This window comes from Lutra lutra, chromosome 10 (assembly GCF_902655055.1).
Source record: "Lutra lutra chromosome 10, mLutLut1.2, whole genome shotgun sequence".
In the NCBI taxonomy this organism is placed as follows: Eukaryota; Metazoa; Chordata; class Mammalia; order Carnivora; family Mustelidae; genus Lutra; species Lutra lutra.
In genome coordinates this window covers 72,671,152-72,698,818 of record NC_062287.1, presented here as the reverse complement: position 1 = coordinate 72,698,818, position 27,667 = coordinate 72,671,152, and the positions used below count along the sequence as shown (strand labels likewise).

The 27,667-nt window shown below is 39.2% G+C and overlaps 1 protein-coding gene across 2 annotated transcripts; it reads left to right on the top strand.

Moving 5' to 3' along the window:
- The first annotated feature begins 392 nt into the window (after positions 1–392).
- TPH1 (tryptophan hydroxylase 1) lies at positions 393–22,742 on the top strand. Of its 2 annotated transcripts, none has more exons than XM_047692039.1 (11): positions 393–416; positions 4,830–4,966; positions 7,423–7,606; positions 9,626–9,726; positions 12,797–12,864; positions 13,004–13,200; positions 14,879–15,014; positions 15,995–16,121; positions 17,595–17,690; positions 18,934–19,067; positions 21,269–22,742. In XM_047692039.1, the coding sequence occupies exons 2-11, from the start codon at positions 4,850–4,852 to the stop codon at positions 21,441–21,443; spliced, it is 1,335 nt and encodes a 444-aa protein (XP_047547995.1). In that variant the 5' UTR covers positions 393–416; positions 4,830–4,849; the 3' UTR covers positions 21,444–22,742. The 2 variants fall into 2 exon arrangements, with proteins under 2 accessions (XP_047547995.1, XP_047547994.1); XM_047692038.1 differs by lacking the exon at positions 393–416 and adding an exon at positions 597–686.
- Positions 22,743–27,667: the final 4,925 nt, after the last annotated feature.

Below are 27,667 nucleotides of genomic sequence, written 5' to 3'. Positions count from 1 at the left end.
GCACAGAGACATGGGGGAGGAGGGGGGAATTCCTGCTTTGGTGCCCACCCGGAGAAACAGACAAGCCTATAGAAGGTCATTATGTCAATAGATGTCATCTTGGTTTGCAGGGAATTTCCAGCGCTGGGTTGTTTAATATTAGACTTATGTAGTTAAGAATGACCTGGCATTAGCTTAATTAAAACACGAGTCGATATATCTAAAGGCTAAGGGTGCAGGCTGGCGGGGACCGTCAGCACCAAGCCGCGGTCAGCTCCGGGACGACTCGCCCCCTCCCTGCAGGCGAACTCCCTTCTCATTGGCTGCTGCCCGGCCGCCTCGGGCGCCTATTGGCCCGCTAAGACTCCCACTTCCTATAAGAGGCGGACAGTGCCGTGCCGCAGTCAGTCCCAGCTTAATCATCAGCAGCTTCACAGGTGAGCGGGGTGGCTCCTTCCCGCTGGGATCAGGGACCACCGTAGTCGAGGATTTGGGGGCGCTGGGCGAGTGCGCAGAGGCAGGGACACTCTCTCAGGAAGTAACCAGCTGTGGAGATCTGGATCTGGGGAGTCGAAATTGTACCCCTGTGGTGACTTTTCTCCTACCCTTTTTGGGAAGAAAAGACACAGTTTTTGAAGGCTTGCTGTGTGCCAACAACAGGCTCTTTACACATCATCTGATTTCACCTTCACGACAAAATCTGTGAGGTGGGTGCTTCTTATATTTTTGCATTTCTTGGAAAGTTCAGAGTTGAACTCAAATCTGTATGACTCCTTTGTGTTAGCAAGAAACAAATGCATTCTTCTTCCTTTCCTTCCTCTTGACCAAATGGCACCTCTTTTTTCCTTCTCCCATGAAGGGAACCTTCCCTTAGACATCTCCAAAGAAAAGGACATTTTAGTTGCCAAGCCTCTCAGCATCACATCTACCTTCATCACCAGCACCCTAACACAGTACAAGGTTACAATTGACAAACAGTGCTTGTAGTCCACATCCAGTATGTAAGCTTAAACTTGCCTCTGACTGTTTGGTTTCAGTGGGTTAAAATTAATTCCCCACTGATGTTCTACTCTAGTTGGTTTTGGGGGAAAAAACTGGAGTTCTAGTTCTGATCCATCCAGTAAAAGTTTGTACCCATCAATTCTCAAAGAAGGATGGAATTCATTTATTTGCTTTAAAAGTAGATGTGAACACAGCTTAAAGTAACTAGAAGTGTTCCTGTAAAGACATAATGTGTGGTTTATGAATTTCAGCACTGGAGTTTACTTGTATATATGTTGTTATCATATTAGCTTATCTTTAGGTAGGGATATGTCTTTTATTTCCATTTTCCTTGCCAGTGCCTTTATTTCCTAGGAAAATTTTTTTTAACTTTTTAAAAGATTATTTATTTATTTATTTGACAGACAGAGATCACAAGTAGGCAGAGAGGCAGGCAGAGAGAGGGGAGGAAGCAGACTCCCTGCTGAGCAGAGAGCCGGAAGCGGGGCTCTATCCCAGGACATTGGGATCATAACCTGAGCTGAAGGAAGAGGCTTTAATCCACTGAGCCACCCAGGCGCCCAGAAAATGTTTTTCATGGGCACTATTTTCTCTTTTATTTCATCTCTACTTTCATTATTATTCCTTTCCCCAAGTCAAAAAAGAAAAGTAAGATTCTCCCCCTCCGCATCAGTCCTTTCCATAGCTTTTAGTTCTGTCTTCAAACAGCATCTGTGATTTCAAAATATTTTAATTTGATAGTGCTTTGTGCTTCTTAGAACAGATACATTTAAATTATACCTGTTACTGATTAAACTGAACGGAGAAAGGAATTAGTCGATTTAAGCACCTTGACCTCTACTTTTCAAGGGGCTGTTGATCTTCTGACTCCTTCTTGATATGTCTTCCTTATTTCCCATGGTATATCCGGAACACCAGTGCATCCTTAGTCCGGCCAGGAGATGAAGCAGAACAACTCCCTGCCTTTTATGGGAAAGGGGAAAATATCAGTTGGCATTGGCTCATTAGAGTTGTTTTTTTTTTTAATAAAATATATACCTTTTTTTTTTTTTTTTGGATGAGACATGGGTTTAAACAGGAGTGATGCATTGGACACTGTATAGCTTTTTATCTTACCAGGCTGTGCTATGGTTTTTGCCCCTGAAGAAGTAGAGGGGGTAGATATGCTGAGGGGAGAAAGGAAACAAAGTGACAAGAGAAAATGTTGAGGTTCTGAAAAGGGTTTGGGGGGTAGTTGAATAAAGGGAAAAAAGGACTGATGCCTCATAAGCTCAACCAAAGTTATGCTCTTAGATCAGAGCCCTATATTCTGTAAACTTATTTTGGGGGGTTGGGCAGTGGGTGGAGGGTGGGGATAGGGGAGTAGATGAGAATTGTTTTCTTCTAGATTTTTATTTTATTTTTATTTTTATTTAATTATTATTATTATTTTTTTACCAAAAGTTCCTTTTGAGAAACTTTAAGGATAGGAATGTTTCTAAATTTCAATATAAAATGCCTTGTGCATAATAAATATTCTGTTAAGGTATTCTTCACCTTTCTCTCCTCTACCCACTAAAAAGATGTTGGTGGCAAAACTAGATCTATTCCAGAACCAGGGAAAGAAGAGAGATTTTTGAAATCCAAAAGGATGGAGTGAGACCAGCCATGACTGTTACTACCTTTTTAAAATGGCTCCTAGGGGAGCTTAAGGGCTAATTTTGAAATGTGAGAGGAAATCTTTATATAGTTTTATACAAGAGTTGCATTCTAAACTCTGAAAGATCACTGAAGGATGAACTGTCAGGAGATCTGAAATTTTGTCAAGTTTTCTCACTGACTGGCAAAAATCACCTTTCTCTACTGTTCCCTGGTCCTTGCTCCCAGTTGTTAAAATTTGCTTTCATTATGAACATGATGGTGTATTAGGAAGTAACTTATATTTGCAGAATCCTTTTTCTTCAGCATGTCATGGGGACAATATCAAGGAAAATGGGGACTTAGTAAATATAGATTGACTAGGGTCTTCATCTACTTACAAATGTGTTGCTGAATCATTCACTTGAAATTTGAAACTTAATATATTTTAGGGGTTTCATATAAGTAAACTAATGAAACTGAAAATCACCTTAAGACAAAAGAATACTTATGTTTCATGTCATAAAACAACCTTTACCATCTTGTGACATGCTTAATTCCCCGGGCAAGAAAATTCTTAGCTAGAGGAGTTTAGAATGTCATTTTTATTATATTTAATATTTTAACTTTTTTTGAAGATGCACTTCCCATTATTAGAGCTAGTATTAACTGAGTACTTTGTGTAGGTCAGCAACTGTTCTAATTGTTTTATACACATTACATATATATATATAAGTAAATCCTCCTTATAACCATGAGACTGATGTCAGTTATCTTCCCTCCAATTTTACAAATAAGGAAACTTATACACATAGAAATTAGAACTTGTCCAGGTGAATTTGTAGATGAATTTGTTACTAGCAATTTGCCATATGATATTATGTCTCTTACTGTTTGCATTTATATACGAGAGGACAAAATTACCCATACTCTGTGTGGAAAAAAAAAAAAAGCCTACGACCTTTCAGTGATAGTTAGATAAGAAATGTCTCGAAAGGTTTTCACATTTCTAAATGTATTTTGAGAATGCATCCCTGAATTTTTAGCCCCAGAGCTACCAGTTCAGAATTTCCTGTATATACTTTAAGTTTACCAAAGGTACAGTTTCTTTGCAGCTGAAAGTCTCTTTTAAGACCTCTTGTTTCTCATTCATAAATCCTTTCTGATCAGACTTATGGATGGGCCAGAAGCCATCTCTGTTTATCTTTAGGATATTTGTCACAGGGTGGGAAGGTGGGGGTTGAGGAAGGTGGTGTGCCCCTCAGATATCATAGCTGGGATCTCAGGGTCTTATTCTCTTCTGCTTATTTGTGCTTATTGGGAAATCTGTCTCTCTTCCCCCTCCCTCGTTACATAAGTCTGTGAATCCATTGCGGGCAAATTGTCTTCTTTGTTTTTTATTCCTCACTGCTTTAACACTGACTATGATATTTTAGACACATCAATGTGCTTGGGTTGAAATTTCATTTATTTTACCTTTAGTAAATAGTTGAATCACAGAAAAATCCAGACTATTATTAAGTTTAACCAGATTTTTGGTTTTAAAGCATTTGGCATAGAGATTGTTTTAGTTATAGAGAATAAATTGACACAATTAAAAATATTTAAGCAGTTTTTATTTAAAACTCAATGAATCAAAAAGTAAACTTTGAATTATATATCCCAGTCTTTTCTTGGTGCCTTAAATAGCTAAAGGACCTTGTGGTCCCCCATGTGTCCCAAGCTGCCAGGCTCTTGAATTTGCAAAAGAAATAGAAGGACTTGTCCCTGTTCTGAAGGGCTTACTGTCTTGTTGAAAGACAAGACACGCATGAATAAAACACTAGAGACCCAATATAATAAAGTGCTGAAATTGTCGGGGGAGAGGAGGTAGTCTTTCATAGCGGAAGAGTGCCCAGTTCAGGCCACAGTAGGAGGACTGCAGGAAGCCAGTGGTCATGAATTACACCCTGAAGGGACTGGATTAGAAAAAAAGAAAAAGGAAACTAGCAACATGCATTGTATGCTCATTATATCCTAAGAACTATGTTAGGCCATATTTTATCTTACATTGGTCTCATTATAGTCTTACGAAGGGTATCTACAAATCCATGTTTCACAAGTAAGGAAACCAGAACTTGGGTAATATTATCAAATATAGTCTTACTGGTTTCAAATATTATCAAATATAGTCTATATTGCACAACTTCTTTTTTTAGAGCTCTCTTTCTGTTTTCATACTTCGTTTTTAGAGAACTACACCAAATTCACCATGATTGAAGACAATAAGGAAAATAAAGATCATTCCTTAGAAAGAGGGAGAGCAACCCTCATTTTTTCCTTGAAGAATGAAGTTGGTGGACTCATAAAAGCACTGAAAATCTTCCAGGTAAGCACTCTCCATATTTTGCATAGTCGTCTTCTCAAATGAGTCTCTAAAATTATATTTAAAAAATAAATTACTGTAAATTCTTTGGAGATGGATAGAAGAAATTTCTTAAGCACTTAAGTTTCTAAAATATTGCTCAATTCTAACAAATGGGCAAGGGATACAAACCATTTACAGAAAAGAAGACACAAACGGAAGGAAAGATTCACTTCACAGATTTCAGAGAAGCAGATTTTAATTTTGTTTTAATTAAATAGAATATTAAATTTTTAATATTATTTGATGACATTAGTAATATATTCCATGGTATTTTTAATAGAGCAAAATAACAAAAATTCCAAAATTATACTGTTCCCTACTGTCAAAGCCTCAATGCATTTGGAACTAAATACACTTTTGTGCAAGCGTAAATTGGCATAATGTGTAGGGAAACAATATGTATTAGGAACCTTAAGATGTTCACGCAGTTTTACCCAGTTATTCCACTTCCATAAATCCATCTTTTTTTTTTTTAAAGATTTTATTTATTTATTTGACAGAGAGATCACAAGCAGGCAGAGAGGCAGGCAGAGAGAGAGGAGGAAGCAGGCTCCCCGCTGAGCAGAGAGCCCGATGCGGGGCTTGATCCCAGGACCCTGAGATCACGACCCAAGCCGAAGGCAGCGGCTTAACCCACTGAGCCACCCAGGTGCCCCCATAAATCCATCTTTTAATTTTTTTTTTTTTTTGAGAGAAACATGCATGCATGAGCTGGGGGCGGGTGCAGTGAGGGGAGAGAATCTTACACAGGCTCCACGCTCAGTGCTCAGCGTAAAGCCCTATGCAGAGCTTGAGCTCATGACTCCAAGATCATGACCTGAGACAAAATCAAGAGCTGGAGGTTTACCTAACTGAGCTACCCAGGTGCCCCCCACCGATAAATCCATCCTAAGAAAACAGGGTATCTACAAATCCATGTGTTCACAAGTGAGGAAAACAGAACTTGGGTAATGTTATCAAGTATTGTCTTACTGGTTTCAAATTTGGATTAATTGTTTTTGGGGTGTTGAGTTGTATCAGTTCTTTATATACACTGGATACTACTCTTTATCATATACGTCATTTGCAAGTATCATCTCCCATTCAGTAAGTTGCCTTTCAGGTTTGTTGATTGTTTCCTTTGCTGTACAGAAGTTGTTTTTTTTTTAAAGATTTTATTTACTTATTTGACAGACAGAGATCACAAGTAGGCAGAGAGGCAGGCAGAGGGAGAGGGGGAAGCAGGCTCCCTGCTGAGCAGAGAGCCCGATGTGGGGCTCTATCCCAGGACCCTGAGATCATGACCTGAGCTGAAGGCAGAGGTTTTAACCCACTGAGCCACCCAGGCACCCCTGTGCAGAAGCTTTTTATTTTGATGTTGTCCTGACAGTTTTCCCAACATCCCTGATACTCTTTTTTCTTGTTGGTTATGTTCCTAATAATTCTTACTTCATCTCTACCTTTGCATCTACAGTTCTTCCTGTTTGGAATCCTCCTACCCTTCTGTCTTCCTACTCTATCTATTCTTTAAGACTCATCTCAGTTCCTGTCTGCTTCATGAGAATGTCTACTTTCTCTGGCTCATAATGCTTTTTCCCAGAATATCTTCTGCACCTAAATACTTACTACTTGTGTTTTCTTTTAGCCTTTCCTGTGGTAGCCAACTAGATGATAAACTCCTTGTTTGACTTGCTTTGCTTTGTATACTTCACAGTTCTTACCTGGCTACTTAGGTGTTCACCAAGTTAATTCAAATTGAACTGGTTAGTGTTGGAAATCAGCTATTCTAACCTCATTTTTTTAGATGTTGAGTAACTGGCTCTTATTTTTCATTATTATGCCACTGGTGCTGGTCCTCAGCTATCCAAGTTGGTAAGAGAAGTTATCCTCCTCCCACAGGTTTGCACATATGGCACCCAGTTTGGGCTGGCATGGGAAGAGAGCAGAAGAAGTAATCTGCTTCAGCTGGTTACTAAGTTTGTAGCTTAAGATATTTGAGGTATTAAAGACACTGTTCAAGATGTTCATCTAATTTTATTAAATGCGTATTCACAAAGGAAACTTTCCTTTCTAAAGGACTAAACATAATATCACTTTTTGAAAACACTTTCATTTGTGATCAATTTTTGAAACTTTCTTTTTATCTAGGAGAGTTGATATTTTGATTTGAGGCTGTTCAGTTCTGGCAATTGAGGGCCTTCTAGTAGGTGTTATTTTATTAGTTTCTGGAGGGTGTGATAAAATTTTCAAACTTTTTTGGACAGTAATAATATTTAGGGGGAGTTATTTTGCTGTTGGCAGGATTAAAAACACCATTTTTCTCTTTTGACTATGATGGCAAGTGTGGAGTTGATTTTTAGTGGCAATAAAAGTAATGAGCTCAGCGACTGTTACCACTTGAGGCTGTCATATGTCTCTTTACTCTCTGCTTTACTCAGGAGAAGCATGTGAACCTGTTACATATCGAGTCTCGAAAATCAAAGAGAAGAAACTCAGAATTTGAGATTTTTGTGGACTGTGATATCAACAGAGAACAATTGAATGACATTTTTCATCTGTTGAAGTCCCATACTAACGTTCTCTCTGTGAATCCACCAGATAATTTTACTGTGAAGGAAGATGGTAAGTTTGAAAAGTAAAAATCCCACTCAGAAGATTAAGTACATAAAGTGTGTCCAATCTTAGATTTATCTTGAAGGCACGAACATAAAAATAAAACACTGTCTCTTCAAATTCCTTAGTTTGGTACTGAAGGGAGCCCAAAATGTAATTGCTCAAAATACTATAGAACACTTATGAAGTAACATTTTATCAAGTGTGAGAGAAGTGAAAGGGAAACACTGGGTAGAAGAAAGAATTCAGAATGGTTGGAAATTGATTAAGTTTTCTCAGTTTCCAAATCATCAAGTGTTTCTTAATTTCACAAACCTTCAATTTACAATTCCTGAGCACTTAGAAATTCCCACAGGGCTTAGCATCTGGCAGATATGAAGTGAATATTCAAATTTGTTGAGAATATTGACAGTCGCTGACAACTATGATGTGAATACACTCTTTACGCAGTCCTCCCTTTCCCCACTCCCACCAAAAGCAAGTGAAAAGCAACAAAGCCTCCTAAGGTGTCAGGTGGCTAAGAACTTCTGTTGTGGAAAAAATCCTTGGGACAAAAGATAAAAGGATAATCAAACCACATTTTGTATATAGTACATAATTTAGAATAATCCCTTAGAACATGCCCGGTACTGGGATGTAATCAGGGCCGATACTCATTTGTTATGTATTTGTATGGCTGTTGTAAGTTATTAAAATAATAATATGCTTCCATTCACGAGTGCCAGATAGCTGTTTCCCTGAGTCCCTTGCATATCCTCACCATGCCTGAAGGCTGTGTGCTCCAGATGCTACCCTCAAAGTCCCAGGCCCACTACAAATAACTGAAGGGTTAACAGCTGGTGGGGCAGGAGCCTAGGACTCTGCTCCTGTCTATTTTTTTTTTTTTTTTTTTTTCAAGATTTTATTTATTTATTTGACAGAGAGAAATCACAAGTAGGCAGAGAGGCAGGCAGAGAGAGAGGAGGAAGCAGGCTCTCTGCTGAGCAGAAAGCCCGATGCGGGGCTCGAACCCAGGACCTGGGATCATGACCTGAGCCGAAGGCAGCGGCTTAACCCACTGAGCCACCCAGGCGCCCCTGCTCCTGTCTATTTTGAGTGACTCGTACGCCTGTGGTATTTCTGGTTAAATCTACTTGACTATCACTTTTGTGTATGTTAAAAAGAGCATTGGGCTGGAACAAGGTGGATTGAATTCTAGTCCTCTCTCTTCCAACAGAGATGAGTTACCTTGGATAAACTACCTCTCTGAGCTTTGATTATCCCATCTGTAAAATGGAGTTTTCTAGGGGCTAAATGGTTCAGTTGATATTTAGGGAATACTGATTTATGTCAGTTATTTCTACGAAGAAACAGGGATACAAACATAGAGCCCTTCCACTAGAGTCCTTTCCGATCTTTCCTATAAGACAGATAGATATAAGCAGATCAGTTTCAGAGAATCAGAGCCCCAGGGACAGAGAATTAGCTCCACCTACAGGGTTGGGGAAGGTTCATTTGATTTGGGTCTTGAAGGAGAAAAAGGATATTCTTAGGAAAATAGAAGGATGGCGGGGGGTAGGGGGGTTGGAGAGAAGGAGAACAGCAGGTGCAAACGCCCAGAGTTACAGGAGGGCTTGTATCTCGGAGGGAAGGTGAGGGGGTGAGAGATCAAAGTGACAAAGGCATCAGTGATCTCTAAAAGCCTTTGCATCAATGAAAAGAAACATTCAAAATTCTCATTAAATTAGCACCTTATTGTTTTTTTAAAAAGGATAGTTAATATGTAGCTTATACAATTTTTTTTGATACTTTAGTTCTATTACTAAAGTATAGCATTTCTCCAATGCTTAGGAAATCAAGGCTCAAAAATTTCTTTGAACTAAAAAATTTTGAATGAATTTTACTTATTAGAAAAAGGGCAACTTACTTATATAAATTTTGCCTCAAAGTACAAGCTACAATAAAAAAAATTTCATCCAAATGTACTTATGACTTTCTTCTTTCTTATTGCCGTCAGATCTCAACTGTTAGTGGTTTTGTATTTTGCAGGTATGGAAACTGTTCCTTGGTTTCCAAAGAAGGTTTCTGACCTGGACCATTGTGCCAACAGAGTTCTGATGTATGGATCTGAACTGGATGCCGATCATCCTGTAAATATTTTTAATAAATAGTTCCATGAAAATAATTTAAAGCAAACTAAAAATTAGGGGAAATTCTTTTCTTTTTTTGGAGAACGTGCTTATTCCAGAATAAGTGGGATCTGGTTTTAATCTGGATTTCGGGAAGTGCCCGTAGTTTTCCACATTGGCGGAATCCCAACTAATGTCTGAAGAGCATCTAAATTCATTAGCTCTGAAATCCCTGTCCCATGTCTGGCATTCCTATTAATAAGAGCTTCTCTGTCATAGAATTCTCAAGAATTCTGCTAAAATTAAGACAGTATCCGCAGCAGTTTTTGTTTAAGTGGGTATGGATTATTGGAAATGGGGGGGACAGGTAAGGATAAGGGAGAAATACTTACTACTCACGCTGTCCGGCAGGACTGATTTATTAGGCAATTGATGAACTGGGAAGTTGTTTCTTTGGAAAATTATACGAGACATAGTACAGGCATGAGTTGGAGAATTAGCAAGCCCAGAGCATTAGGGTTGCCTTTGGAGTCATAGGGTTCTGGGAAGGTTGAGAAAAAAAAGAGTGCCATTTTGGAGTTGTATGCAGCAGGTCTTTGATCTGCCACTTAGTAGATCTGTTCGTTGGCTGCATATTGCCTTAGAGAGCCCTCAGCTGATCTACCCTTTTTTCCATAATATCGCATCGAGCAATTGATTAATTGTAATTGTATTTGCCCTCAAGGCATTTGCAGTCTAGTTGGAAAATAAAGCACACATCTATAAATAAGCATGTGATTAAATTGTGAAAAGTCCTAAATGGAATGAACAGATTGCTTTGAGGTGTACATAAGAAGGCAAACACTTCTTGTTGAAGAGATCAGCGAAAGGCAACATTTTAACACAGTCTTAAAGGAGTTTGGCAGGAAAGATATGGGGAGAAAGGACAGTTCATTGTAACATGAGCAAAGGTTCAGTGGTAAGAAAATCCAGAGCATGTTTATGGAGAGGTGGCTAAATAATTTTTTCTGATCTACTACCAAGTGCTACTGATTTTTACCTCCTAAATATTGCTTAAATTTGTTCCTTATTTATCCCTATTATCATACCTTTAACTGATCCCTCAGCCTCCAGCTCACCACCTCAAACCCACCCTCCTCATAGTCACTAGAATGATCTAAAACTTCAGTATGATCATTATCCCTTTTCTGCCTAAAACTCACCAACGATACCTAGGTACCCATCTAAGAAAATTGAAAACATATGTTCATACAAAAACTTGTACACAAATTTTCATAGCAGCTTAATTCATAGTAACAAAAAAGTAGAAACAACCCAGATGCCCATTCACTGATAAGCAGATCAGTAAATTGTGATAAGTCCATAAAATGGAATATTAGTGATCATAAATTAACATAAAATACTGATACATACATGCTACAACAGGGAGGAACCTTGAAAACTGTGATAATAGAAGAAGCTGGTCACAAAAGACCATGTGTTTATGATTCCTTTTATACGAAATATCCAGAATACCCAAATTCATAGGAACAGAAAGTAGATTAATGGTTGCCAGGGGCTGGAGATGAAGGGAAATGGTGGGGAGTCTGTGAATGAGTGTGGTGTTTCTTCTGGGGATAAACATTTTCTGAAATTATAGTGAAGTGGTTGCACTACACTGTGACTGTACTAAAATCATGACACTGTACACTTTAAAATTTTATGGTGTGTGAATTATATATCAATAAAGTTGGTTTTTTTTTTTTGTTTTTTTTTGTTTTGTTTTTTTTTTTTCTTAAATCACCAGTGGCTTCCCATCACCCACCCAAAGACTGAAATCCAAGCTGTTTCAGACCGGACTAGCAGGCCTCAAACTAGTCTGCGCCAGGCTCCACCTCCTTCTCCAAGCTCCAGCTCACATTTCCTCAGTCACAGCTTACTGTTTTTCATTGCTGCACTGACATTGAAGCTATCCTTTCTGTCCTTTCCCACCCAACTGTCCCCACTCCTTTTCTGAGACTTAGCTTGGGAGTCACTGTTGGGAAACCCTTCCTGACCACCCCTACTCTCTTTCACATACGCTGGATTAGGAGTTTCTCTTTTGAGTTCAGTGGCATTTTGGGCATATCTCTAATAAGGCAGTTAGCATATTGTTTTATAATAATTGGTTGATGTAAACTCCCTGAAGACCCAGGTTGTGCTTTGCTCCTATTTGTTTCTCTGGATTTTAGCACAAGGCCAGGTGCATAGGAGGGGCTTGTAAATCTGTGTTAAAGAGATAAGTCTCATTCTCCCTTCTTATTTCTTCCCCTTTTTTTCCTGTTTTGCATTATTGGCTGTTTTCTCCTGGGCTTTGCTTTTTGAAGTCTTATTTTTTCTGTTTGGTTTTTTAAAAAATATTTTCTAGGCATAAATTCTAATGTTACTATTTTATCTTTTTATTATTATTGTTTGCTTTAGCAAATATGAATATGTTTGCATTTTGTGATGAAATCTAAGGCTAGATTTAGTTGTCATGACTCCATGTATTATTAGTTACCATTTTGTTATGAATTATGATTACAGGAAAATATAGCTGAAGGTGTTGTCAAACGATTAAGAAAAAAAATCTCACATTTGGAAAAGAATTGTGTGTTTAACTAGGATGATGCTTTTCTTATTCCTCAAACCATTTTATTTTTGTAGCCACTATAAGATTATTGTATCTTTGTATCTATAGTATCTTTTATTTAGTAGCCATTATAGTATTAAGCTTTCCTATAACATTGCCTTTTTAAATTAACTTATTTTATTGAAATTCGATTAGTTAACATTTAGTGTATCATTAGTTTCAGATGTTTAGAGTTCAGTAATTCATCGGTTGCATATAACACCCAGTGATCATTACATCATATGCCCTCCTTAATGCCCATCACCCACTTACCCCATCCTTCTCACCCATAAGATTGCCTTTAAAATAAAAATAATCATACGTTTCTAAACAGTGCTTACTCAAAATTACAATTATGTAGCCCTTTAATATCGTAACTTGAGTAATAATGAAATGTTCCCTAAATATCATTTGTCAACATTTTTTAATATGGATATTTTTAAACTTTTCTTTAATTGTCAGGGCTTCAAAGACAATGCTTACCGTAAAAGACGGAAATATTTTGCAGACTTGGCTATGAACTATAAACAGTAAGTATATTATAAAAATAACTTACTCAATTTTGAAATAAAAAAATGAATAGAGTAGATTATGCTCATTTAGCAAATAAAAGATAAATGCTATTGTTTACTGAATGCTAATTCAAAATAACTCTGTATGTCTCACTAGTGGAGACCCCATTCCCAAAGTTGAATTCACTGAAGAAGAGATTAAGACCTGGGGAACTGTGTTCCGAGAGCTCAACAAACTTTACCCAACCCATGCCTGCAGAGAGTATCTCAAAAACTTACCTTTGCTTTCTAAATATTGTGGATACCGGGAAGATAATATCCCACAATTGGAAGATGTCTCAAACTTTTTAAAAGGTAATATGCTTAATTTTTTGTAAGGGGTATGTTGAGCTCTGTTGTGATCATGACAGAATTTTTAATAGAGGAATAAAAAGCTCAAGTGTATGGGAGGTCAGAATTTTCCTTACTGTTTCCTGGAGTATTGGACCCAGTATTGGGCATCCCATTTGAAGAGGGACAATTATAATCTGGAGTGAATGTGGAGAAGTGAGCAGAATTATAAGGGGCTTGGAAAATGTATTATATAAGTAAAGTTTGAAGGACTCTTAGGATGTTTAATCTGGAGATATAGGGGCCATGATAGCTTTATTTAAATACTAGCTGATCATCTTATGTAATAGAGGGAATACTATGTGACCCTAAAGTAAATGACAGTTGGATAGAAACTACAAGCTTTTAGCTCAAAATGGAGAGGACCTTGTTAAATGAGCCATTTGAAAATGGAACAGGCTCATGAGATTTCTGCACCCCTGGAGGTTTTCATGCAAAAGTTCTACACCCACTTGTCAGGGATGTGGTAGAGAACACTCAGGCTACTTGGAGAAGACTGGAGTAAATGGTCTCCAAAGCTCCTTTCCACCCTAAGACCCCATCATTCTCCCAAGGAAGAAGATGTGCTAGTAGAAGCATCAACAAAGAAGCATCAACAGTTTTTTTTCCTTTTAGTTCTTCCTGCTTATTTGGTTCAGGCTTCCTTATTTTTTCCAGTTAGTACAGGAAGTAAAATGATCAGTGATCTCCAGGGTTTACAATATATAAGAAAGATAAATATCCCCCTTGATCTCAGCAGACTAGAACCTTAGGGAACAAATAGAAGTTATGTTTTTCATGTTTATTTCCATCATGGTCTGAAATTTCTGTCTTTGAATTCCTTACATAGATCATCATAAAAACCTACATATCTGTTTGACTCCGTAATTCTTGTTTGTCAACCACTATGCACAAAACTAAGAAAAACTAAGCAGGAAAAATGCACTATTGTTTTATAAGAGAAGAACTCCTATAAATGGTTCCTATAAAGACTAGATTTAAAAAAAAAGTGATTAGGATGACAGAGAACCAACACACATAACCTCACATATGGGTCCAACAAAGATGGGCAAACATATGCCATAGAAGTTATCACGTTAAATTTACTTGAGATTTGGAGGAAGTATTTTGCTAGAGATAGAAAATGGAAAGCTGTTCACTTGGGGTCTGGAGCGTGAGCTGGCTGCTGAACAGGTTGCTAAAGATGTTTCAGGGGAAATTGTCAAAGAGGGAAACCCAAACCTAAATGATTGTTCAAACAAAATATTGGTTAGAAGGCGCTCTTTACACTATCAAATATGGTGGCTCCTAGATGCATATGGTTGTTTAAATAATTCACATTAGGGTAAATCAAAATGTTAGTTTCCGCCACAGTAGCCACATTTCAAGTGCTTAATAGCTCCGTGTGGTTAGTGGCTACCTTACTGGGTAGCCTAGCTGTAGAGCATTTCCATTATTGTGGAGAGTTCTATTGGACTATGAAGTCCACCCATCAGAGTGGGGAAATCCAAGTACAAAAGGAACTGGGTGGAACTGGAAGAGCAGAGGGCGAGTTTCCATGTTTTCCCTTAAAATGCTACTGGGTGCCACTGGCAGAATTAAAATGTTGCAGAAAATGGTCTGTTGGGGTGAAGATTTTCTCGTTTTCTCCTTTGCTTTGCAGAGCGCACTGGTTTTTCCATCCGTCCCGTGGCTGGTTACCTGTCACCAAGAGATTTCTTATCAGGTTTAGCCTTCCGGGTTTTCCACTGCACACAGTACGTGAGACACAGTTCCGACCCTCTCTATACCCCAGAGCCGTGAGTACTTCCGTTTAGTATTCATTCATCAAATAGTTATTTGTCGTGATGATACCTCCTTCAGGAGTCTGGTGTGACAATTAAATGAATGAACATGTGTAAAAAATTTAGAACAGTGCCTGGCACATAATACACGCTCCATGGTCTATGTATGTTAGCCGTTATCAGTACTATTTTTAATTGACAGCCTGTTACCTGTTAGGTGCCCAGTGCTAGCCTAAGCATAGGGAGTGTAAAAAATCAGACAAAAGTTTCTGCCTTCATAGAATTTATATTCCAGTGGGGAAAGAGATAATAAATAAGTAAATTTCTATAAATATAATAAATATATAATATATGTAAATTTATATATGTGTAAATATATATATATTTTTAAAGATTTTATTTATTTATTTGACAGACAGAGATCACAAGTAGGCAGAGAGGCAGGCGGGGTGGGGGGTGAAGCAGGCTCCTTGCTGAGCAGAGAGCCCGATGTGGGGCTCGATCCCAGATCCCTGAGATCATGACCATCATGACCTGAGCCGAAGGCAGAGGCTTTAACCCACTGAGCCACCCAGGCGCCCCTGTAAATATATGTATTTAAAATCACCAATCAATGGTGATAAGTGCCACTGAGAAAAGTAAAGCAGAGAAAGGGGAATGTGGCGGATGTGTGAAGTGTTTCTATTTTGAAAAGCGTGATCAGACAAGGACTCACTGAGAAGATGACATTTGAGCAGAGACCTGATTTGGTTGGGGTGTGGGACAGACATGTCTATGGGTGTCTTATGTGTATATGTTTGTAAGTGGCCTAAGTTTTGAACCGAAATAGTTTCTTCAGTAAATTACTAGTGTCTTTCGTGGTCCACTTGCAAAGTAATACCACCCGAATCAAAGTAAGATCAGATTTTGGTTTGATTGAATTGTTGACCGTGGTTTTTATGTGACATGAGCATATAAGAGCATATAAAAGTGACGAACTTTTACCTCTTTTTCAGAGATACTTGCCATGAGCTCTTAGGTCATGTCCCCCTTTTGGCTGAACCTAGTTTTGCTCAATTCTCCCAAGAAATTGGCCTGGCTTCCCTTGGAGCTTCAGAGGAGTCTGTTCAAAAACTCGCAACGGTATAAATTGGAAAATAGCTATAGAGATCAGTAATTCTTATCAGGTTTGGGATGGGAGTGTCAGTTTAAAAAGACGTATTTAAGGTGACTGTTAGACAGTTTGTCTTTGCTCATATTTAATTTAATTTAAATAATTTCAATAGCAGTAAAGGAGGATGTGAAATTTTAAGATTCATCAACAGGAGACATGGGCTTTAAAAAAAGAGAAATGCTGGAGTTCAATCATGTTAATTGTTTGAGATCTTTTTTTAGTAAAAATGATGAGTCCTCTGAAAATGATGCTAAAGATGCTTTTGAGCCTCTGTGCTAGAAATACAAAGATGAGTAAGATCTGGTTCCTGCCTTCAAGGAGTTTATGTACAACTTAAGGAGGCAGTCATTTTAGAATGGGGTAAACTCTACAGAGAAGTTCAGGCAGAGTATTCTGGGAGGGCAAAGAATGGCTTGGGGAAGGTTTTGTGGAAGAGGAATGTCTGGACTAGCCTAGGGAAGGTTCGTCATGTTTTCACCTGCCAAGAAAGGAAGGAAGAGGATCTTAGGATAACGGCACCCAAGGAAAGACAAGGAGGTGCTTGGTGTGTCTGGCGAATGACAAGAAGCTGGAACAGAGTGTGATAGGGTGGGGGATGTAGTATGAAAAAGGCTGGATGATTAGAACAGTGCTTCTCAAATTGTGGTTTAGGGACCCCCTGGTGTTCCTGAAACCCTTGCACAGGGTCCTTGAGTGAAATATACACTCAGGGTGCAAAGTAGATTTCAATATAAGAGCTAGAGTTCATTGATATGGTTTCAGATTCCACACTGCAGCTGAACTCTAAGAAATTAGCACTTGTTGAGTTTTGATGTAGCGTCAAAGAATATCCACAGTTATCTGAAAAGGCTATTAGAATCCATAGCCTTCTTCCAACTGCTTATCTGTGTGAGGCTGAGTTTTCTTCATAGCCTTTAACTAAAACAGCATAGGGCAACAGGTTAAATATAGAAGCAGATAGGAGAATCCATCTTGTTTTTCTAGCCAGACATTAAATAACATCTAGACAGACATTTAAAAAGATTGGGAACAATGTAAAACAATGCTTCTTTCCTGACCCTTTTAAAAATGTTGTGCAATAGAGTTACTTTGCATTAAATTGGTATGTTATCATAAAATGGTTTATTACATTTTAAAATTAATTAGTAGACATGTAAATGTTTTCAGTTTTAACTTTTACTCTAATAAATTTAGTGAGCTGTAATCTACATAAACAAAAGGTCCTTCCGGTCCTGAGTAATTTTAAGAATATGCAAGAGTCCTGGGAACAGCAGTTTGAGAAGTGCTGGTTTAGAATGAGGCCAGGTTGTAGAAATACTTGGGAACCGGTCTGGGGATCTTGAACTTCTTTCCAGGGCACTGTGGGTCAGTGACTAATAGTTGCTGTTTGTTTTAAATTGAGTTATTCAGGCTGTGAAAGTAATATCAATGTCCTTTTGCAGTGCTACTTTTTCACTGTGGAGTTTGGTCTCTGTAAGCAAGACGGGCAGCTGCGAGTCTTTGGTGCTGGATTACTTTCTTCTATCAGTGAACTTAAGGTAAAAGCCATAAATCTCTCCACATAGCCATGTTCACATACTATAACTGATACGACCGGAAAGAGTTTTTGGACTTGAACAAGTGCATACTATGGAAAATACTTGGGGTGGCAGTAAAGACAATTTTCTCTATTTCCTAGGCTTATACAGATACCCTATTTTTCTTTTTTTACTTATATGTGGAATTTTAAAAAAGAGACATTATTTATTTATTTGACAGAGAGAAAGTGAGAGCAGGAACACAAGAAGGGGCAGAAGGAGAGGGAGAAGCCGGCCTCCTGCCAAGCAGGGAGGCCGATGCAGAACTTGATCCCAGGACCCCAGGATCATGACCTGAGCCAAAGGCAGATGCTTAATGACTGAGGCACCCAGGCACCCCCTTATATGTGGAATTTAATTACTTAATTTCTTTCTCTCTTTTTTGAGTATAGTTGACACACTATAGACATGTTATTTATTTATTTGAAGGTTGGTTTATTTATTTTGGAGAAAGAAAGTACCTAAGTGAGGGGGGAAGGGCAGAGGGAGAGAGAGAATTCCCAATGCAGACTCCCTGCTGAGTGCAGAACCTTATGCGGAGCTTGACCCTAGGACCCTGAGATCATGACCTGAGCCAAAGCCAAGAGCTGGGTGCTTAACCAACTGAGCCACCCAGGTGTCCCAACAGTTACATATATATATATATATATTTTTTTTTTAAAGCATTTTAAAGCTTTTGCTTACAAAGTTTTGCTGTTCCCTCACCATTTTTAGTGTGTAAGCCGTAACTTCTCCTAAATTCTATGGAATTCTTTGAGAATTATTATTTACCCAATAAAGGAATGATCTTATGTTTGCTGAGTGACGGGTTGTGTGTGAAATACTGTTCATGGTACTTCTTGCTCTCAGGAGTCTATCACGTGAAGGCGGGTACAAGTCATGTACAGAAATAACTAGTGCAGGCGAGGAAGTTGGTGTCATAATGCAGGAATATACATGAAGATCGTCGGGTGCCTCTTACCTGGAAAGAGTGTTAGAACAAAGCCATGGAGATGATCTCAGGGCATTTATGGGGAATAGCAAGCCATTTGTTTTGCTGGAGTATATTGTGGGTCAAATAATGCTGTAGGAAATAAGTTTGGAATTATAGGTTGGGCCATTACGTCAGTGCCCTCAGCGGTGTGTTGATTCTGGTGGTGATGTTTGGGATGTGATCCATGAAGTTAGACAGTATTCTTTGATTCACTGACTCTCTGTCTTCTAGCATTCACTTTCTGGACATGCCAAAGTAAAGCCCTTTGATCCCAAGATTACCTGCAAACAGGAATGTCTCATCACAACTTTTCAGGATGTCTACTTTGTATCTGAAAGCTTTGAAGATGCAAAGGAGAAGATGAGGTAAGGTATATCTTCCCCATGGCTTCACTCTCCTCTGCAAAAGATAGGTCCAGTGATGGTAACAAATCACAGAAGTAAGCGGGCTGGATAGTTAGAAGCCTACAAGTTAACGTCTGCCTCTTACGTAGCTCCCTTTCACAAATAAGTATTTAGAGTACGTTGTTTATGGTGATGTTTGGTGTTTACATATATGAATCGGATACATTGAGAAACTGGTTTCTTCCCATCAGAGTTTATAATCTATTAGGAAAAATAAACTATATGCAAATTACTATATCACAGCATAGGAAGCCTTAGAGAGATACTGATGAAACTTTGTTTTCCATTTTATTCAGGAGCAATTTATTCTAGATGGGGGAATAGGGAATGCTTAATGGCATCTGAGAAAGCACTTGAAGGATGAATAGAATGTAGATATGCTAAGTTTTAGGCTAAGGGAGAGCATGAAATAAGTAAGGGAGGTGGAAAAATATGAGTGTGATGCCATGAAGCTATGCTTTAACTATTTTTTTTTGTTTTTTTTTTTTAGATTTTATTTATTTGACAGACAGAGATCACAAGTAGACAGAGAGGCAGGCAGAGAGAGAGAGGGAAGCAGGCTCCCTGCTGAGCAGAGAGCCCGATGTGGGACTCGATCCCAGGACCCTGAGATCATGACCTGAGCCGAAGGCAGTGGCTTAACCCACTGAGCCACCCAGGCGCCCTGCTTTAACTATTTTTTAAAAGAGATTTTATTTATTTATTTGACAGAGAGACAGCAAGAGAGGGAACACAAGCAGGGGGAGTGAGAGAGGGAGAAACAAGCTTCCTGCTGAGCAGGGAGTCTGATGCAGGGCTCGATCTCAGGACCCTGGAATCATGACCTGAGCTGAAAACAGACACTAAATGACTGAGCTACCCAGGCGTCCCATGCTTTAACCACTTTTAAAAAAAATGATTTTATCTATCTATCTATCTATCTATCTATCTATCTATCTTCTATTTATCTATTTATAGAGCACAAGTCAGGGGAGGAGGAAAGGTAAAGGGAGAGAGAGAATCTCAAGCAAACTCTGCAATGAGCGTGGAGACAGACATGGGGCTTGATCTCACCACCCTGAGATCATGACCTGAGCTGAAATGAAGACTCAGGTGCTCAACCAACTGAGCCACCTAGGCACCCCACTATGCTTTAACTATTAATCAGCTATATGTGTTGTTAAGAAAGAAAGATACTGGAGACAGAGAAACTACTCAGGAGATTTTTGTAATACTTCAGATGAAAATGAGAGCCTGGGCCAAGACAGAGGTAGTAAGAAAGGAAGGACTAGAGAAGTAGAATCAACAAAATATTTGGTGGAAGGGGTCTCAGTCACATTGTGAGATCATTGTGGGACAGATGGGGGTTGAAGACATGTTCCTTGTTTTCCAGAGATTTTCTGATACCTGGGGAGTTAGGCCAGACCCAGAACCAAATAACAATACCAGCAGGGCTACCTCTAGCTCATATGGTCTCTTTGCACAGACTCAAAGAATCGGTCCCTTCTGTGTAGACCAGGTGGATTGCAAGCTGCTTTTCAGCCCTTACTCATGTACAGTTGTCCTCAGCTGTGTTCCTAGGGATCTAGAACACAATTGTTTTGGGGGGTGCCAAATGAGAGGTTCGAATGTTGACTTGATGAAGAGGGCAGGACTTGAATGCATGAAGAAAGGGTAGAAGTTAGGTCATTTGAGAGAAAGCTAGAGGAAAACATTGTAAATAGAAAGAATGTCCAAGTGCAGGAGGCAGGACTGCTCTTGGGGTGTGTGTGTGTGTGTGTGTGTGTGTATGTGTGTGTGTGTGCGGGTGTAGTTAGGTAAATCACAGCTGAGGGGTGTTACTAGGTAGTCAAGTGCACCATTGTCTCCTGATCAAGCTACTGTAGTCGGTCTCCTTACTGTAGCTAAGAAATGTATAAAGTAATAAATCATTAATAAAGTCACCCACAGGATCTTTCCCAGGCAATGCAGGCATGGGTGTGTCTATGACAGCTTTAGGTTTCATATCTGTGTAGGATTCCAGGGGATCTTTGCACGTAGGGAGGCAGGTCAGATGGGTTGTGTGAAAAACTGATAAAGATTTATCCATCGCCTCTGGTGTGCAATAGGTTTGCTGTTGCTCATTCAGTTTTCATCCTCTGCTTCCTGGAAATTGATTGCCTCTTATTTGATTTCTTAAATAGAGAATTTACCAAAACAATCAAGCGTCCATTTGGAGTGAAGTATAATCCGTACACACGGAGTGTTCAGATCTTGAAAGACACCAAGAGCATAACCAGCGCCATGAACGAGCTGCAGCATGATCTCGATGTCGTCAGTGATGCCCTTGCAAAGGTCAGCAGACAGCCGATCAGCTGATCCTGAGAGGGTCTGAATGCCAGTTCCGAGGCCTGTGGGCCAGCTCCTGCTTTTCTTGAAGACCTGCTTGCGGAGGGACAGCAGCCAAAGGATATTCTCCACTCCTATTCCTTAATCAGTTCTTTGAAAATTCGCCCCTGAATACTCTATATCACTACCTATTATTTTTTGGGGGTAACAGCTTTAGCGAAATATGATTCATATATGTTACAATTCACTGGCCACTTGTTTTTTTATAGAGAATTTTTTTCACCCCAGAGATAGATCTCATACCAGCTTGATTCTCTTTTCCCTAATCCTTCTTGAATAAAATGACCTTTACGATGACTTAAAATACCTGGATGGGTATTATGGACCCGACCCATACTGCTACCTAAGATCCTCTTACTTCTAAAGTATATTACTTATCTTTGGCTTTGTGCCAACCTTGATCACATTCACAGCCCTAAATTTAATAGGAGACCAGCTTTCTCCACTTCTAGTGTGGGCAGGAGTATAGAGGCCTTTGTATGTGAAGCCTACCTTGTAAAGAGGAAGTAGTCTAGTTTCCAAGTGTGGTATCTTGTAGGGAAGTATGAGTAGCCAAATCTGGAAAGGTTGGTTGGGGTATAATCATCAAGCCCAGGGTAATAATTTGGGACTTTATTTGGTAGGGAACTAGGGAGTCCCTTCCCAAGCGACCATCCTCCTTGAGTGAGACCCTTTGCTTTCTAAGGCACTGCATGAGGCTGGCTTTGTTTTAGATGATCTCTTCTACTCATGGGGCCAAGGGGAACTTCGGGGTACCATATATAAGGCCCTATACTTACACATGCAGGGTATTATGATGGGATTTGTCCTCAGGTTAGCAGGAGTTGTCATTGTCAAATGGAGAGTTCAAACTGAGACAGATGAAAGAAACACAAAGTTAAGGTGGGGAAAGCAACATGGAGCCCTTCATTTCCAAGGTATAGGTGAGGTCATAAATATGGAGGCAAGGTATAGGGGGTAGAGAGTGGGGAAATGGGTGAGGAAATGGGATGTAAGAAAAGTGAAGAAAACCGTTTTAGGTCTGACACCAAAAATGCAAGCGTGGCAAGGACTGGTTTTATGTGCTGTTAGGTATGTAGGACAGGGAATGGGCCTGTTAGAAGAGGATGAAGCTGGACTCGTGAATACGTGCTGTGTCTTTTCCATTTGCTCCTTTTCTCCTCCCCGCCCCCCCACTTTCCCTCAGGTTTCTGTCTTTGGCCCTCTTCTCTCTTTGCCATCTCTTTTATGGGAAATGGCATCCACATCTCTGACTTCAATTCCTTTTTTTTTTTTCTTTAAGATCTATTTATTTATTTTAGAAGGTGGCGAGGGATAGAGGGAGAGAGAGTCCTAAGCAGACTCTACACTGAGTGTGGAGCCTGATATAGGACTTGATTTCACAACCCTGAGATCAGGACCTAAGCCAAAACCAAGAGTTGGATGCTCAGCCTGCACCACCCAGGTTCCCTTATGACTTCAATTCTTGTTTTCTGTGACTTCCATATTTGAATTTCTAACCTTGACATCTTTCTTGAATTTTTGCATCTTAAATCCAGCTGCCTGCTGGATATTTTCCATCTAGATATCCTATAAATCAGGCCAATGTTGTACAACTTCTTATAGTACCATTCACATAGAATGAAATGGGTTAGTACAACATGGTAGCCCTGCCAAGTATCTCAACTCAAAAGGTTAAAAAAATCCACAAAGAAAAGCCTTAGAATCATCTGAATATTACACCCCATCAGCTTCCTCTCCCAGTGATGTCATTTCTGTTAATAATATATTAAGGGTCCTATTTTCCAAGTTTTCATTCTTAATCAGCTACTTAAAAAACTGTGTCTTTACTTCCCCCTCCATGAATAGTCAAATTGTATAGCATTTAACACATTTTATTTCAACAGAGCTCTTGATCTTTTAATCATTTTTAGACCTCAAATTATAAAAAACTTTATCATACAATGAAATAGAATTGGGAAGAGTAATTCATGCTATTTCAGATTTATACATTACTTATAATTTTAATTAAGTGTAACTATTAATGTAACTTTGATAGTAATTGATCTAAGTTAGCTAATCTAAAATCATTTGAAATACTGATCGCTAGTTTTTTAGTTGGTGTACCTGGTTGCAAAGAAATCTATTGTAAGAAAACCATGATAGATAACAGTTAACAGCAATTTATAGATACTATATCTGGTTATTTTCATACAACTTTGATCATAGATATTGAATTTTAAAATTATAGTGTTTAAAACCACTCTATGACTAAAGCACACTAAAATGAATGTTAAAGCACAATCATTATTATTCATAACTTCAGGATAATGGAAATATTTAATGATTGATTTCAGTTCTTCTAACCTCTGGATATGTGATAATTGGTAAATCAGGAGTCCTGAGAGTTTTCATGCATTTTAAAAATATATCTTCAAAGCACCTAAGAATATGTTAATATTTACTCCAATATGAGAACAGAATTGAGCCAAAAAGTTTGGTTTATAATTCTTAGTCAGTGACTTCTTACTTAAGGACTTAGATGGTATTTTCCTGACTTTTTGAAGAAAGTTCCAAAAGCTGGTTGCCAGAATGCCTGTGTTTCTTAATCTACCTGTTTTGTAATTCAGAGTTGTTAATAGTAATGACACACCAGAATGTATACAATTATACCTAGTTTTTAAGTTGGCTTTCAAATTGAAAAAGGAAAAAAAATCCTGGAGTTCTTTAAAAGCACACATAATGGAGTTCATATATTAATTTCTAGGAAATGAATAAAGATGCTATGGTCCATTTCAATCTAGTCTTTATTTTACTATGTAATATACTTTTATGACTTGTAAGTTTGTTATTTAACTGGTTAGTTAAATGGACAAAGTTTTACTAGTTAGTAAATGGACAAAAAATTCATGTTCTTTTTTTTTCTTTAAAAATTTTATTTATTTGAGAGAAAGCACAAACAGGGGAAGAGGCAGAGGGAGAGGAAGAAGCACACTCCCATCTGAGCGGGGAACTCATGGTGGGGCTTGATCCCAGGACTCTGGGATGATGACCTGAGCTGAAGGCAGCCACTTAACTGACTGAGCCAACCCAGGCTCCCCAAAATTTGTGTTTTTGTTTTTTTTTTTAAAGATTATTGATTTATTTCTCTCTCTCTCTCTCTCTCTCTCTCACACACACACACACACACACACACACACAAACACACACAGAGGGAGCATAGCAGGGATAGCAGCAGGAGGCAGAGGAAGAAGCAGGTTTACCCCAAGCAGGGAGCCCAACGTGGGGCTCAATCCCAGGACCCAGGGGTCATGACCTGAGCTGAAGGCAGATGGTTAATGACTGAGCCACCCAGGCACCCCCAAAATTCATGTTCTTAAGAAGCATTTTTTTTTTTTTTTTTGGTCAAACATAAGTTAAAAACTGATTTATGGGGCACCTGGGTGACTTAATTGGTTAAGCATTCGACTGTTGATTTCAGCTCGGGTCATGATCTCAGGCTTGTGAGAGCAAGCCTCGGGTGGAGCATGGAGTCTATTTATGATTCCCAGCTTTCCCCACCCTGCCCCCTGGCCCTGACCCCTGGCTCTCTCTTCCTCTCTCTCTCTCTCTCAAAAACAAACCAAAACAAACCCCCAAACAAAAAACAAAACCTGGTTTAAATATATATTAGCAATTTCATAAGTTTAAGAAATCTATAACATTCTTACATTTCTTTTTTTTTAAGGTTTTTAAAATTTATTTGACACAGAGATAGAGAGTACAAATAGGCAGAGCAGCAGGCAGAGGGAAAGGGAGAAGGAGACTCTCTGCTGAGCAGGGAGCACGATGTGAGGCTCGATCCCAGGACCTTGAGATCATGATCTGAGCCGAAGGCAGACACTTAACTGACTGAGCCACCCAGGTGCCCCCGTTCTGACATTTCTTGAAAAGCCTGTGAATATGAGATACAAAGGAAGGAGAATACACCTGGAACCTAGAAACTACTTTTGGAATTTTTGATAAAATCTCAATCATGTGTTCCTCATCTGTGTAAGGAACTAAATCTGCTTCACTGAGTTATTGGAGCAATTATGTTGCAAAAGAACGTTGTAAAAAGAAACATCCATGGAGCACTGGGTGTTGTACGTAAACAATGAAACTTGGAACAGTACATCAAAAACTAATGATGTATTGTAGGTTACTTACATAACACAATAAAAAAAAAAGAAAAAAGAAACATCCATGTGTAAAGCATCACTAATATAATCACTGTCCTGATTCAGGATCCCCCATAACTTCTGGACGACTTTATCTTCCTCCAGAGGGAATTCTAGCAGGCAGTATATCATAGCATAGGAAGATCTTGGTCCGCTGAGGGATTAAGCAAATTTGAAGCTGAGCATCAGTCTTCTCGAGGGCTGGTCTGTTTCTAGTTCAACTCTACTCTCAAGCTGCAACAGTTTAGGGATCTCAAAGGAAAGCTATGGGTGTGTGCTGGGAACCTGGACTCCTACCTTTGTCCCCTACTTTTGTCATTCTTTCCACCCCTAAATGATTGCTGAAAATACTGTTCAGCTTCTCAACTGCAGCATTCAGCCCAGTTTCTTAGCCTCCAAGTCGCTGCTTGCTAATGAGCAAACAGTTCCAGTGGAAAAGTAGTGTCAAATATAATCTCTCAGCTTCCAGATTTTGGCCCTTCAAATTCTGGCTGATTTGATAGTCTTCAATGACTTGAAACAGATTTTTAAAATATTATCCCCCAGCTTTTCTAGTTGTTTTTGCAAGAGGCTTGGTCTGTAGTTAGCTAATCTGTCTTTATCAAAAGCAGAAATCTGACCTTGGAGTAAATCACTTAACTTCTTTGAGCCTCAGTTTTTTCATCTATAAAATCAGATAATCTAAAGGAAAACATTTCCTAACTTGTATGGTACATAGATATAGCCTATATGGCCCCAAAGTACTTTATACTTTCCTCTTATGTGGAAACAAGGCATCTGAAAGTTAAACTATCAAAGAGTTTAGCCCCACTCAAGAACTGCAACTCAGCCAGGCGGCTAATGGACAGAATTACTCAGTAGCATGCACATAGTTGAAATAGTGGCAACATTGCAACATTGCCTAGAAACTGTATTAAAAGCTATAACATAATGATATAACTGTAAGCTAGCAAAGTATAGATGTATGTACATTTAAGGGGTGAAATTGGAAGACAAGTGTATTCTTCTAGATCTTCTCTCTATTCAAGCTACTCTGTGATAGTCCTTTCCCCTTTGGCTGAAATCTCAGGTCCTGGTCTTGAATTTTCCGCTCTTTCTCAATCCTTAGCTCCTAATTTCCCTCTCTCTTTTCTTGTTCCTCTGTACCCACGCACTAGGATGCCAGTTTGGGAATGGTGGTGGGGAGGAGAGGCAATGAGTAGAAAGCTCTGTTTGGTCTGATACTGCTGTGAGTTGGCATCAGTGCTTTCTGTACTTTGTAAGTGATGCTGACTCATTCTCTGGGGATGTTTTGGAGGAACTTCTCACCTTCTTATTTTTTGAGATCTCTTGATGTGACTGGGCTGTTGAATTCATCTCCCTCACTCTCCAGGAATTTAGTGGTCAACTCCTGTAGGGTGTCTCTTCACCCCTTCAGAAATTTCTCTGGATAGGGTCTAAGACCATCCCCTAGCCAAATTATTGTGTGGGAAATATACGGGAGACACTCTGGGCATGAAAGACCTTTCCAAATTGATCTCTCTTTGCTCAGCCATCTGGCCAGAAGCCATTGGATTTCTCAGGATGAATCAACAGCCTGCCCAGGCACCAGTCTGGAGGGATACATATATACCAAGTTCTCTAAGTGGTTTTGCAGCAGCACGCCTTTCCTGAGACATGAGATGGGCAGCGCTCACAGCACCTTGACAACGGTTCCTCTGTATCCTACCAGAATTCTCTCAGCCTCTCCAACCTCTTTCATAGACTGGAAGTCATACATTGGTTTCTAGACCCCTCTTTCACAAGTTCGTTTTTTTCTTAGCATGGTCATGGATGTTCTCAAGATGCCCCAGGCTGGAGAGGGAAAAGTGAGGTGCTGCCCTCATGTGCTCTTACAGGCAGAAACACTAAGGAGTAGTTGGGGTCAAAGAACAGGGAAGGTCTGTCTGTTCAGAGCTCACTGGAGATACATTCCAAGGCTCCCAGGCATACAGGGTAATGAGGACTGAAGGCTTCTATCAGCAAAGGGGGTCAAGA